The following is a 14,376-nucleotide window of genomic DNA, read 5'->3' on the forward strand; positions in this document are numbered from 1 at the left end:
GAAACCACTATTGAGTACATAACTAACTTAGCTAACTAATTCATAGTTTATAGAACAATTTACAACTTCTATAACAACAGTATATTTCCATATTTTGATGATCTAATTATAACCTATATGACATATTTTAAGGAATTTTACATTGGAAGTGAAGCACTATTAATTGTTTAGATGTCCTAATACATGCTACATCAAGTAACATTCGTACTAAAACACACACTATCCATAATATCGATAAAATCTAATATTAATCAAGAGAAACAATATTAACATAGCATCGTTAGTTCTAACCGGATGTTACTTGATTATATTTTTGAAAAGCCAAAAATTTACCCAAATCCTTCTCTAAATTCTCTCGGTTCATGATAATTTGTATATTATTTCTTGATTCTGTATCTAGCTTAACCAAGACCCAAGCCCGAACTATAAAAAACAGTTATATTTGCATCTAATTGTTCATTTAATTAGCACTTGGGATTTTATAATATTTATGTATTGATTATTTTTATTTTTATATTATCTCATTCTACAATAAAATATGTACTTTTCTTTAAAATATGATGGTGGTTAATTTATTCGAGAGCCTTCATTTGTTTTCCACATTTTATTTTAATTGCTAGCATAATTAATACTTTTCTTTATTTTTTTAATTTTTAATAATACATTTTAGATGTCAAAAGTTCAATCTTAAGTTTAAATTTATATCTTATCTTTTTGTAATTTAATACTAATTTTTATCTCCTAATGAGGATAGATGATTACAAGATCACTACTCATCTAACGTTATATATGAAGACTAAAACAACTGCATTCCAACGAAGCACAGATGTTGGCTCACCAGTCTAAATATTTCCTCATTATTTATCTTTTCTTTTTTAAAACTAAAATTTTATTGCTTATCACTTTTTCACTCTCCACGACTGGGATACAATTGGGTCGGAACAAGCTAGCTCGAGCGGACTCAAATTCTCGACTCTCATAATTGGATCCCTTAGTTGATCCATTTATCTAATGAGTATGTTTTTTTTTTTTTTTAAGGTAAAACAGTCGCTCTCGTTAATCTGATATGAGTACAATCAACTAAGGGCTTGTTTGATTTGCGGGAAAAAATGAGGGAAAAGTGTGGTTAACGGGAAAGTAATAAGATGCTTCTTGTTTGGTTGAAGTTTTCAAAGAAGAGAGAAGGAAAAGTTGTATTCCCATGGGAATATGATTCCCACATTTCATGGAAAAGTTTTTCCTATGAGAAACATGGAAAAGTTACTTTCCAATAAGGCGGGAACCACTCAATTTTTACTTTTTTCTAAAAAATCCATTCAGCATTAAAGAAGCATTAAAGAGGCATTAAAAACTTAATTTTTATTAAGGGTATAATAGGAATTATACATAACTTTCCTAGGAAAGTGGATGGCCAACTAAACATAAGCACTTTGTCATTTTCCTATGGTCAACCAAACATGCCAAAAATACTTTCCTATGTATCCTCTTTTTAGGAATTTGTTTTCCATAAATCATATTTATAGGAGGAAAAATGCTTTCTGCGAACCAAACGAGCCCTAAGTCAAGATACAAAACGTAGCCTAAAAAAAGGATACAATATCTGCCGATATCTATGAGACCTCTTCGGAATGATGAGCATAAAAAGAGGCAATTCAGTCGACCACTCATGTTCAGGACTCATCATGGTTTCTTGGCCTAGGTTAGGGTAATAGGTTAGGGTCCGTTGTTACCTGCACGATACGTGGTACCGCTGTTATGCAATTTGTTCATGGTCTGGCTCCAGATTGGAATCCAAACTTCACTCGAACCCAACCCCACCGACATCCCTATTTATAAGGCTTATCGGACCTCAACATGAGCGGATCCGGCGCTGTCTTTGATCGAATTCCGGCGAGAGGTGGCTTTCCAATAGGAGGCTGGTCCTCGCAGCGCACCATCGAATACGAGGAACGCCGGGAGAGAAGCCAGAAGGAGAGCACGGGAGGAAGTGAGGCGAAGGGGAGAGATCGAAGGATAGAGAGCGGAGAGGAGGCGGTGGCCTCGTCGTGTTGGTTCAATCTCAGCGGCAGCGACGTCGCCGGCGGAGACGAAGATGAAGACGACAAAGGGAGGGAGGGCCATGAACCCTACCGACGCATATCGAAAGGAGCTCCGAAAGAAGGAGCTCAAAAGGGTATGTAAAAGAAATAATTTCTTCTCATCCCTATTCCCTCCGTTTCTCTAGGGTTTCTTTTCTGATGTTATTATTGGACGATTTCTCCTGTTTCCTGAATCGGTTTGATGGGATGCTGCTATATTTGGTCTCTTCCTTCCATTCCCTATTATATCTTTGATGGATTGAGTTCTCTGCTAAAATCTCGTATGATCGGTTTTTGTTGCTCATGAGAATATATCTTCTTGAAACATGGCCATAAAAGATTGGATTTTTTGGAAGATATAATAAATTTGATCTTTTTCTCATCTTAATACAACTAATGCATCTGTTACTGTTTTATTTGTTTTCACTTTTATTGGATAAAATCGAGCATCTGTAGTATGTGGTGCCTGAAAAAAAAACCAGGGCCAATCTCATGCCATGTTTATCAGAAAAGATTATGATATACGATGAAGAACTACAGCAGCTAAAATTGCACGCAGAGCAAGTACTTGATAAAGTTCCCTATTTTTTAAGGGAAAGTAGGATGTGCTTGGGGTTTTCTAAAGAGGCAACATGGTTGTGGTTTTGATGTTTCTGCTTTATTAAATGTTTGAGACATAATTTGTTCTTACTTTTATTTTAATAAACCAAATTCAGCTGAAGTAATCTCAAAGATAGTGAAATTAAGGCTGTCAGTATGGGTACGGACACAGGTACTTCAGTTTTTTAAAGTTTATTCTCTCTTTTTTCTCCGCTGATGGGGCATGATGTAGCAACCTGGATTTCCTACGCAAACTGTTCGCATATAGTCATCATTATCCCAAGGGCTTGGGCCCTAAAAGACACATTATCGGAATTTAGCACAAATCTGCAATACCAGATTTAATCAACTAGCTTTAGTTATATTACTCTGTATTTGCCCATGTAGGATCCTTAGATACCTCTTTCTCTGTCTGTGTTGTGCATTGTTTTTGTTGCTTATTTTCATCTACTATGCTAATTGTTAGGGGCAGTTCCTTCATTTTAATTATAACTTATTCAAGTATATTCGCAGTATATGCGCTTCACAACTGATTTGACCTTATTCTTGATGCTCTTGTAGACCTTTTTCTGGGGTCTCTCAGATATTTCAGACACATATACCTGCTTGATGGCACTTTTCTGCTCTGGATAAGATATTTCATTCTATACGAATTCTTGATTTTTTTTTTTTGATATTATTGTACAAGATCTTTTTTGACTTTTATTCAAGGCTTTTGCAACAATCTATTAGGTGTATTATGTCTTTTATAAGATTGATGCTTTGATACATGCCACTGATGGCATTGCTTTCTCTAAAGGTTCTGGCACATTGATATGTGGATTATAGTTATGAAATTTCATCGCTTGTGCTAAGGGTCCTTTAATGAAATCTTTATTTTTTTTTCACTTTTCAATAATATGCACGTAAATGCATATGAGGCAAAGAACTGCATGAGAAACTTCATTTATCTCTTACTAGCAAAAAATGCTTCAGATTAATAGTTTGTAGACTTATTTTTTTATATTTTTTGAAAATATATCAAACGAAACACTTTTTGTGCAAAACTGTCTAAACTCTAAAGACTTTTAATTTACTGAATATTTTAGTTTCCTTGGGTATATTGCTCTTTATTATGGCTAATATATTTTTTTATTGATGTAGAGAACATGATAATAATCATGATTTATTAATTAATCAGAAGTACTCAGTAGGTTGCAAAATATGCCTACCTTTTGTCTAATTGTACGGATAGTTGTTCAATATCGCAAACCTTGACACTCCTAAATATTGTATGATATCGTTGTTAACTGTTCTGATTGAAACCTTTCAATATTGTGGCCCCTAATTCAGTAATTTCTGTGTTCATTTTAATGGCTAAAGCCATGTGTTAAATACCATGTCTTTATGACTGAATCATGGTTAGTTTAACAGGCTATGTTTCTTTTTTTTAAAAAAAAAATGTAATCCCTGTTTCAGAACAAAAAAGAAAGGAAGAAGGTGCGAGAGGTTGGGATCTTGAAGAAAGATCCTGATGCCATCAGGGAGCAGATCAAGAAGTTAGAAATGATGAGTAAGTGATTTAGACATTGTATTCTTCCAAGCAGATTCTTTCAAATGTTTAGTAGGATTATTAACTTTGTAGTTCTGAATACTTTTTGACTTATTTGATTTTACTTGTAGAAATTCATCTTATCATCTGTCATTGGTTTAATTAGTCAGAAGTGAATTACTTGCAAACGCCAACTCGGAAATTAATCAATAAAGATCATCCTCTCTTGTCTTGTTTATGTATTTCTAATCGAATAATGATTTAATTGGTGGTAATATAGATGCTTGTTTCTTCATCAAAGAACTGGTAAACTTGTGTTTTATGATGTTGGCTCATTTCCGAATTGGTATTCTTCTTATATCAGGCGCCCTTGATGTCTGCAAGGCAATTGATCTAATCTGTCTGTGGAACAAACTTATTAGTAATACTTTCATTAGTTTGGTGTAGTGGTCACCTATGAACATGGAAATTTGCCTGCATTATTTTTCTCTGAGTGGGGACAGTCAAGAGCTCATTAACTTGTGGATATGATATACATTCATAATTTCATATGTTGATGACAATGGCCTTGTCTGGTCAAATAATTTCTTTCCTTTTCCAGAATCTTAACCTTTCCTTCTGCTGTAATCATATTCTCTAGGTTTTCTGATTGCTGAATTTTTAATTTACATGATTTTTGAGAGAGCTTGAAAAGTAAAAGTAAGGTTCATGAACTAAGATTAGCAAAGAAGAAAAGATCAATATTTTGGATTGCTGAATAGAATGTCTATTTTTTCCATTTCACTGCAAGATGTTTAAATATAATAGGATGGAAAATAAGGATTTAACTAGAACAATTCATGGATTAGTTGTGGTTAAATTTGAGTGACTAGTTGGTGGTGGACTCTTCATGCAACATATTGCTGGGGCTCCTGGTTATTGCAACAACTAGCCAAAGGTTGCAGCAGCACCTAATGGAGCAAGGGTCAAAAGTGCTGATGCCGAGATGGTTTCTACAATATATTCATATTTATACTTCTTATATTAATATTGATGCCAACTTTTACAATCATACATCATGGAAAATTCATGGATATATTCAAAATGAAGCTGTGTATTTTGCATTGCTATCCTTTGCTCTAGTAGATTCACTGCTTCAAGGAGGCTTAAAAACTGTGGTCAATTTGAATGTCTGTCCTTATGCAAGTCATTTACAGACATTATACTATTAATTATAAATGAGAAATCATCTATAAACTAATATCTATCTTTACTTAAATTTTATTTATTTGCGTATATTTTATATTAAGTTCTTTAAATATGCTGTAAACGGTGTTCATATTCTTACTTGTGTCCCAAATTTTGGAGTAGGTTTATTCAGTTTCTTGTGTCTTTACCAGTTTTTGTTGGTATTTACAGAAGGATAGAAAATATGGCCACTTGAAATGTTGGATTGTTAACATGGATGAATGATGATTCTGTTAACAAATATTGATACCTATACTTGCCGTTGATTGATGCAGAAGCAGATGGTGCTCTAGACAAGGCGAGAAAACATAAGAAGAGACAGCTTGAAGACACACTTAACCTAGTTTTGAAGAAAAGGAAGGTAATTCTTTTATTTTATTCTTGTCCTTTTAATCATTCACTGCTTCTTACATTGTATATTTTTGAGTATTTATTGCTGTATTTTGAAGGTAAAAATCTTTGAAGGCCCCTTAAGATTTTGGTAAATTTTTGGAAATGTGTTTTGTAGAAGTGACTAATGCCAATTCTCATTTTTCATTATTAATCGTTGTTTCCTGATTCAAATAGTTCTAGTTCCCATGTCTAAAAAGGTTTTGAAGTCCATCTTTAAGAACCTAGGCATATGAGGGCTAGTTTGGAATGAATTTCCTTGGGGTACAACTCATCGCGCTTTGACATGCATTGTGCATGCATTTGAAGCCTATGGTATGATGGATAAGCATTATCTACATTCTAAAATCTAAATGACATGTATGATTTTAAACAGTTACTCAGTTTTTATGCTTAATGTTTAGTTGCACAGATATTCTGATACTGCTGGTGTGGTGGTTTATGGCGATTATGCATGCTCACCATAGGGTGTCTTAACGCACATATAGATATTCCTAACTAGTGTCACATATAGATATTCCTAACTCGTGTCGCTCTGATGTTTTGAATGAACAATTGCTGTTTCAATCAAACAACTCTCTCATCTTTTCTTTGAAGTAATTGCATGGGGTCCAGTCAGATGAAAAGCAAGGTTGTTTAAGAACAAAGGTTACCAAACTTTTCTCTATTAGTAATAACAATCAAAGATTGCCGGAAGAATGACCTTCCAGATCTGTGCAGTTAAATTTTAAAGAGTTTGAGTTTGTTTTGTAAAATCTGATTGATGCACTCCAGGCCTTGCCGGCTTTTCCTATAATATTATTGGTCTCGCTTGGGGTCTTCTATTTTGTTCATGACTTATGTGGGAAAGGAAAAGGCATTAGTGGAGACATTAGTGGAGACGTTGCACACATAAACTGAACCACTTTGGATATCTTTTGTCATAAGTTCAGTACAGGTAATGATTCCTTTTTCTTTTTGATTTCTGTTTTATCTTTCTAAATAGATTTATTAGTGGTACAACCAAGGTTTGCTGAACCGGCCCGTACCGGCTAGTTCAACATGTACCGTACCAGGACCGACCCCCACTGGTACGGTACAACCACATAAAACGGTTCAGGGCCGGTACCGAGCGGGGAAGAAGAAGGAAGAGAAAGAGGAGAAGAGGAAAAAAGAAGAGGAAGAGGAGGAAGAAGAAGAGGAGAAGAAGAAGACGGTTCAACGTACCTTGAGCCAACCCCCTCCCGAGCACCTTGACGCGCGCGCAGCCCTCCCAACGGTTCCTTCCTTGCTCGCGGGAGAAGGGGGGAAAGAGAGGAGAAGAGAGGAGGAGAGAGGGGAAGAAAGAAGAGGAGAGGGTTCGGGGAGGAGGAAGAAGAAGGGAAGGAAAAAAAGAAAAGAAAAGAAAAAATCTTTCCGCACGCGGGCAGCGCGCCCGTGCGCCCGCGAGCGGGGAATTGCTCGTCCCGCGCGCGATTCCACGTGCAGGAATCTGTGGCTAAAACGCGTCCGCGCGCGCACGTCATCCTTTTTTTTTTTTGGTTCCAGTTCGGCATCGGTTCCAACCGGTACCAGAGCCCACAGGTGCACCAGTTCGGTCGGCTCGGCGGACACTGGGTACAACGATGTCTATTACGAGAAATTTAGGCTTTCTAGAACCACTTTGAAGTTATTATTTTGTATTGTATTTAAAGGCTGTGAAATGGGTTATTCCGTACTGATGGGAGTGACTAGAGTTTTGGTTCTTCTATTATTGAAAATCCTTATTGGTAGGACTTAACTACTGGAGAATCTTATTAATTGGTAAATACCTAACTTCTTGATGCTGAATTAAGTTTAAGAGAGGAGTACCTTGAAATTGAATTATGTCATCGATCATATTGGTCAGAGATGTTATAATTCAACAAGATGACTAGGAAAATCTTGTGGATCAAATTTTATTTGCTCTTTTGCATAAATTTCTGAAATCATGTTTGTTTGTGATGCCAATGAATGTTTTTCTGCAACTTTGGTGCTCAACCTTCTTTCATGAGAGTTAGTTTCTCTACACTGGAACATATCTTAGTATTTTTTTTTGTTGCAGTGGTTTGAAGTGTACCTTTGCTAGTTTTGAATTCAACTGTGATCGCCATGTTCGATGAGATGGATCATTGGATGGCGCGTGCTTTCATATTGAGATTGCAAATTCAATCAAATCACTTACCACGTGCAGAAATTTCCATTTCATGATATTAAATTGGAAAAAAGAGGAAAGCTGGATGGACAATCTCGACAATTAATCAACTATCAGTGCATGTTGGAATATACAAGGTTGTGTGCCTATGTTTCAATCTTAAGGGTTATAGCTTAATCAACTATCAGTGCATGTTGGAAAAAAGAGAAATTTCCATTTCATGGGTTAAAGCTTAATCCAGCTACCATACCAACTTGTAACTATTGTGCTCCTACATTAAGGGTCCTGCCCTACATATAAGGTTGTGTGCCTATGTTTTTCCTTTTAAAGGGTGTTCCTTGTTGGCTATCTGGTGGTCTAGCCAGCTTATATAGCTTTCTTTTCTTTTTAAAGGGTGTTCCTTGTTTGCTATCTTATAGCTTTTTTCCTTCTCATCCCAGAACCCTTCCTTCCCCTCAATGCCTTACATCTTTGACTGTAGGAGTGTTCCCTGCTTGCTATCTGATAGTCTGGCCAGCTTTCGTAGCTTTCCTCATAGAGGAGAGGCTTTCGCTTTACTTGTAGTCTGGCCAGCTTTTGTAGCTTTCCTTATAGAGGAGAGGCTTTCGCTTTGCTTGTAGTCTTGGATTTTGGTGTTGTATCCTTTGCTTGCTTGCTGGAACAGATTACTCCCTGGGGCCCAAAAAGGGGGAATGAAATTTCAATCAGGTGAACATGATCAGCAGAGGATTGATCGGCGACTCCAGAAAGATGATTATTGAGACTCAACAGCTCGAATAGGATCCCACAAAGAATAGAAGGGATTTAGATGTTCGGTTGACTCAGAGGAAAAGCCCACTTAGGCAGAATTAAGACATTATGATCTACATATATTAAGGGAATGTAAACCAACACTAATCTTGAAAGCATGGAGAAATTTTGTACGTGGTACATTCTATGATCTACCTTTATTGCACAAACTACTTTATTGCTTTTTACAGTGAAACACATGTAGAAAAGCATCTCTACCACATCTTTTACCTCAAATAATCTCTTGATATGAGACAAAATGCTAACATTCCAGATTGTTTCCATGAAAATCTTGTACCCTAGCCAACTTTGGGAAGACTTTTGTTATGCCTATGTCTCTTCACTACACATCACTCTTGATCTTTTGTCTCCATGTCAATTTTATGCCCCATGCCCACCTCGAACACCTACACTCTACAATCCTTCCAAATGATAATCTATAAACCACTTTTCTTCATATCTGAATTTTATGTTGCTGCACCTGCTTATACTACCTTTATTTGAACAACTTCAATCCTATATGTTGTTGTTTATAGCTGTTAGATTGGTACTATACCATACCGGCGTCGAACCGATATGCTATATCGTACTACACCGATACTCCGTACGCCGAACCTAGGCGTACCACACCGCGTACCAAGACTGTAATAGGATAATATCAGTACGGATCCAGTATTGGGATGGCAAACCTTGCACTACCCTTATCAATCTTGGCCTTGACTCTGGTCTACTCTATCTCATTTTGTTCATTGTCTTTTCCATATTCATACATAAATCTAGTTCCATTTTCTTCTAACAATCCTTTTTCCTTATAATGGATGTCTGGAGCTTTAATTCTTCTTGGATGGAAAATTGAAGCTTACATTGACTACCAAAATTTTGGAGATGGGGATTGCCAAATGGGAATCTAAATTTTTGGATATGATCTACAAGGTCTAAATGCCTACCTGTGATTGACATGAGTGTGGCAAGCAGCACCTTCATCCTTTCTTAAGGGTAATTATTTTAATTTTTTTAGAACAAAAGAAAATAACTTATATTGGTTATTTGTTAAACTTTGAAGTCTTAGTTTTCAGTAAACCTGGTTCTTTCTGTAATGTAGATATGACAGCATACTGGCAAATGGTGCAGCCTTTGATGCAAATAAATGTCTAACAATGTTTACATATCTTTATTCAAAGGGTAAATTTTGTTATTTTTTATGTTGGATGTTTTTTCTGTGTTCCCCAGCGTGTGTGTTTCTGTAATCATTCTTTACATATATGCATCTGCATGATTAGGTTACCAGGTTGGTGGCTACATGTGTCGGTGGCTATGTGCGCACATGGCTGGTTATTTGATATCAATTCAAACAAGGCAATGGTGGGTGCATTTCTGAAACAAAAAGGTGGATATCTTCAGTAAGAATCGCATGGTTTTCAATTAAAGGAAGATATAGACCAAAAGATTATTGTGTTTTGGAGACACGGGAGAAAGGGCTTTCATTAACATTAATATTTTGGTCAGATGGGAATCAGATCTGGTTTAAATTATTGAAAACTGGAAGCTAGACTAGGAAAAAGTAGATGACCATGTTACTGGACCTAGTAAGATGGATAACATGACTAAATATTATACTAAGCAGGAAATGAGTCAAGTTGAAACCAACTTTATTATCTTTATTACCCTTGTGTCATCACAACTCTTATAAATTTCTGTAAACATCTGATAATGATTCTCTACATTGCTGAATTTGTTCACATCCTCTCCTTACCTTATCTTTGAACAGGAGTATGAAGAGAAAATGCTTGAAAAAGGAGAGGCACCAGTAATGTTCAGGTGATGTTTATTTCATGAATTTGATCTACTTTTTCGTATAATATGGCAGTCTGTTAATGTTTCTTTTGCATGTTTTACTTTGTTACCAGCCATTTGGGTCCCCCTCGAAGACGAACAACTGCAGAAGAAGAGGAAAGATCTAAACATCCAAAGCCTGAGGTATGTATCTGAATATGAGTTATATTACTGCTAAAATTTATACCTGGATGCATCTAATTCAGCTTATGGATGCAGGACTCAGTTTACTATCATCCTACATTAAACCCAACAGGGGCACCACCTCCTGGAAAACCTCCCATGTATAAGTCTTCTATAGGTTTGTTGTTCTCATCCTATTTCCCGATTTATATTTTATCGATCGCACAATTTTTCTGTTCTAATTGCTTTTTTCTGACTAATATGCTGCAGGACCCAGGATACCATTGCCAACTTCGAGTGGTGCAGCATCAACATCAAAGTCAGAGTCAGAAGAAGCAACTCTGTCTGTACCTCCTCCCCCTCCACCCCCACCACCCCCCTTGCCAGCCTCTGGTGAAATGACTTCTGTTGATGAATCTGCTGTACCTGCATCTATACCTTTGCCGCCCCCACCACCAGTCCCACCCAAGCCAATGGCTGATTCAAAAGCATCATTACCTCCTCCCCCACCACCTCCAGGACCGCCACCCAAAGAACCAGTTGCAGCTCAGACATCGCGGCCTCCACCCCCACCCCCACCACTCCAGCAGCCTTCCCATCTTCCTCCACCAGGTACAAATGGAAGAGAATTTGATAATAGCAAAAATGCAGCAACAGAGCGCATAAGTCTCAAAGAATCTGATCAGGTATTTCTTTAACATCAGTTGGTTACTGTGGTTGTTCAGAGTTGTATCTTATCACTCTATTCATTAGTTCATAGTTTTTCACTTATGTTTTCTTGTACCTTATACTATAGAGCTTTCTTGTATCTTATACTATGTAAAAAATATTTCTTCTAGCAGTGTTTCAGGTTTCTTTGCCCATATGCCTCCCATTGCAAGTGTATCTCATGCACTGACCATAAGATGTTTTTGAAAATATTTTCCTTATATTTCTTTGATCATGTCTTTGATCATTTGGAGGAGCTATGACTCTGTTGTCTGTCTGCCTTTCCTTCTTTTTAGAAAAAAGTTGATTTACTTATTTTTTTGAAATTTTGCAAGATATTATGTTTTGGGGACATTTTCTGTTGGTTTTTTATGATTTGCTCTGATAAATATTTAATGCCAATTATTAAGAAAGCCCTTTGAGAATTCTAAAGTTCCATATCTGATCCAGCAGGATTTTCAAAACATATAATCCTATTTCCTAAACTTTACCTAAACTGGAATGTCTGAAGAGTATCTCTTTTGCAGGCGACAGCTGTGCTCCCTCCGCCTCCGCCACCACCTGGGCTACCAACAAAATCTGCAAATAGCCAGTCTGATGCCACAGCATCTGAATCTAGTGCAAATATCGCTTCAATCTCGAATGACAATTCTAAGATGGCACCATTGCTGCCACCACCTCCAAGGCAACCACCCCCAATGCCTCACAGACTTCCTTTGATCCACCCTTTACAACACGATGTGATGCCTCCAGGTGTTGCACGCTTCCCCCCACCTCCACCAGAAATCAGGCCTCCATTGATGGTTCCTGGAGTTCCTAACAGACCTGCTCCTCCGGGCATGGTTCCACCACAAATTCCTAGGCCACCTTTTGCTGCACCCCCCGGACCACCTGGAGTTCTGAGGCCTCCAGTTCCTCCAGGTCTTCCTCCTACTCAAGATGATGATCTTGCTGCCTTGAAGCCCGCTCCACCTCAGAAGCCATCATATGTCAAATCAGCTGCATCTACTGTTGTTAGGAGACCACTAGCTCAGCACACCCCAGAACTAACAGCTATGGTATGTTTTAACCATTCTGCTAATTATTTGCCGTGCATTACATGTAACATTTCCTTTGTATTGGAAATATTGCATTTTTTTCATAATCTGTTGAATCCTATGCTGTTGTTTTATTATACTCAGTCAATCAAAATCACCCCTGCTTGGGGTAAACTGAAACCATGTTGTGTGATCTGGATTCCATGAGTTGGTTTGTTCCAGTCCTGTCATCAAGATGACTTAGAAATATCTTTTGGTGATGCAAGTCCAGTCTCCTTGGATATCCCTTGGTGATATAAGTCATGTTTCCCTTAGATAAGTTCTGTAATTGAGGAGAGAAGAAACACTACTCTATCATGTTAGTTGAAATGCTGTGTCATGTTGTTTGAAGAGGTATTACAGAACCAATGATTTTAGAATTTCCAAATCAGAGTAAAATCATCATCCTTCAAAATGCTTTTGCTTAGGTGTTGTAGAGACAGTACTATAGTTGATGATGTCTTGATTTCACTTTCGTTATCTGGATTATTGGAGCATTTGGCATTCTTTCAGTAAATCTGTCAAGTCTAAGTTCGAGTTTTCCTCTGTATTCCGGTTGCCTTTTGTTTGATGTATTTACTGAGAAAAATATGTTTTCAAATGCTTTATCAAGGAAGAGTTGAATACCATGACGGGCCAGAGCTAGAATCTTGGCGATATTAACGTACCTTGTTTTTCTCTCTCTTTAGTTTACCATGACGTGCCAGTTTTAGTTCTGTTTGCCTCTAGCGATCACATCCACCCTTGCTCATGCTGTATAACCAATGTTTCTTTGGGGGTTCTGGACAGGTTCCTGCATCAGTGCGTGTGAGAAGACAGACTGCTCTTCCAAAACCAAAACCAAAACCACAGCTCTCAACAGCAGCTACAGCTCCCAGGCCTTCAGCCCCCACAGCCATTGGGAAGTCAGAGACAGCGGCTGCCTCATCAGCACCAAAGGCACAGAGCATTGATGACTCATATATGGCCTTCTTGGAGGACATGAAAGCCCTGGGTGCCCTGGATGGTTAGGCTTAGTGATGAGATGGCAGTATGAAGGCTAACAAACTCCTGTCTGATCAGCAAATATTCAGGCCCTTGTTAATGATTGGCGCTCTGTGCCTGGTGAAAATTCTATTTGATTATTTTCATGGCCTTTTTTATGGCCCTTCTCTGGAATCACTTTCACTACAACCAGGAACCAGCCTCTGGAATTTTCAACACTGATGTTCTCTCTTTGGGATTAAATGGACGAGTAAATATGAGGCAAAGTCTTCTTGTTTCATGCACAAAAACATATGATGTTTCGATAGTTCGTGCTGTAACGAGATTGTTCTACATATGTTTTATGTTGTGACACAGTGAACCATTATTAGAATTATCACTGGATTCAGGGACCATTTTATTTGTTCTTGAAGGACATGAGCAGAACAGGCTAATCAATCAAAAGCTAGTTGAATCTTTACAGAGCCCCAAATTCAGATTTTATAATCTGCCACAACAATGATGAAAACCCAGTTTTCCACAGCGCCTGATTTGAACCAGTGAATGAAACAGTTGCCTCCAGCATCTTCCTCTGTTAAAAAGGTTTCATATCAGATGCATGGCTTTCTAAGACTTTGAGATTTGCCAAAACATTATGTAAGTTTTAGGCTTTCGTGACACAGCTCCTGACAAAGTGCTAGGCCACAGATGTAAGCCATTGCGATCATATGGAGCTTAATTGTTCAGACTACAATGCATCAAGTGATTCTGTATCTGGTGGCTATGATCGAAGTCATCATAATGCCCTCCCAATTTGGAAGTTCTTCCCCACTGGAGGAATATTTGTGTGTTGCATATTAAAAAAGGACTTTCGATTTAGCGTTGTAATTAGGCGACCAGTGGAAT

At 37.6% G+C, this 14,376-nt stretch overlaps 1 protein-coding gene across 8 annotated transcripts; it reads left to right on the forward strand.

Annotated features, from left to right (window-relative positions):
- The first annotated feature begins 1,846 nt into the window (after nucleotides 1-1,846).
- LOC103712058 (protein EARLY FLOWERING 5-like) lies at nucleotides 1,847-13,963 on the forward strand. Of its 8 annotated transcripts, none has more exons than XM_008798442.4 (10): nucleotides 5,706-5,797; nucleotides 7,889-9,763; nucleotides 9,870-9,949; nucleotides 10,048-10,154; nucleotides 10,536-10,585; nucleotides 10,675-10,744; nucleotides 10,820-10,901; nucleotides 10,994-11,409; nucleotides 11,959-12,489; nucleotides 13,297-13,963. In XM_008798442.4, the coding sequence occupies exons 5-10, from the start codon at nucleotides 10,551-10,553 to the stop codon at nucleotides 13,516-13,518; spliced, it is 1,356 nt and encodes a 451-aa protein (XP_008796664.2). In that variant the 5' UTR covers nucleotides 5,706-5,797; nucleotides 7,889-9,763; nucleotides 9,870-9,949; nucleotides 10,048-10,154; nucleotides 10,536-10,550; the 3' UTR covers nucleotides 13,519-13,963. The 8 variants fall into 8 exon arrangements, with proteins under 8 accessions (XP_008796661.2, XP_008796664.2, XP_008796662.2 ...); XM_008798440.4 differs by having other exon boundaries at nucleotides 10,048-10,129; XM_017844037.3 differs by having other exon boundaries at nucleotides 10,056-10,129.
- Nucleotides 13,964-14,376: the final 413 nt, after the last annotated feature.

Source organism: Phoenix dactylifera, unplaced genomic scaffold (assembly GCF_009389715.1).
Source record: "Phoenix dactylifera cultivar Barhee BC4 unplaced genomic scaffold, palm_55x_up_171113_PBpolish2nd_filt_p 000204F, whole genome shotgun sequence".
In the NCBI taxonomy this organism is placed as follows: Eukaryota; Viridiplantae; Streptophyta; class Magnoliopsida; order Arecales; family Arecaceae; genus Phoenix; species Phoenix dactylifera.

What these genes read in the sequence shown, in the direction of transcription:
- LOC103712058 (XM_008798439.4), top strand. Translation starts at nt 2,093, where the DNA reads ATGAAGACGACAAAGGGAGGGAGGGCCATGAACCCTACCGACGCATAT. An exon ending in GAAAGAAGGAGCTCAAAAGG is followed by an intron (nt 2,174 to 4,136) that starts GTATGTAAAAGA and finishes TCCCTGTTTCAG; the next exon opens with AACAAAAAAGAAAGGAAGAA. An exon ending in CAAGAAGTTAGAAATGATGA is followed by an intron (nt 4,231 to 5,711) that starts GTAAGTGATTTA and finishes TGATTGATGCAG; the next exon opens with AAGCAGATGGTGCTCTAGAC.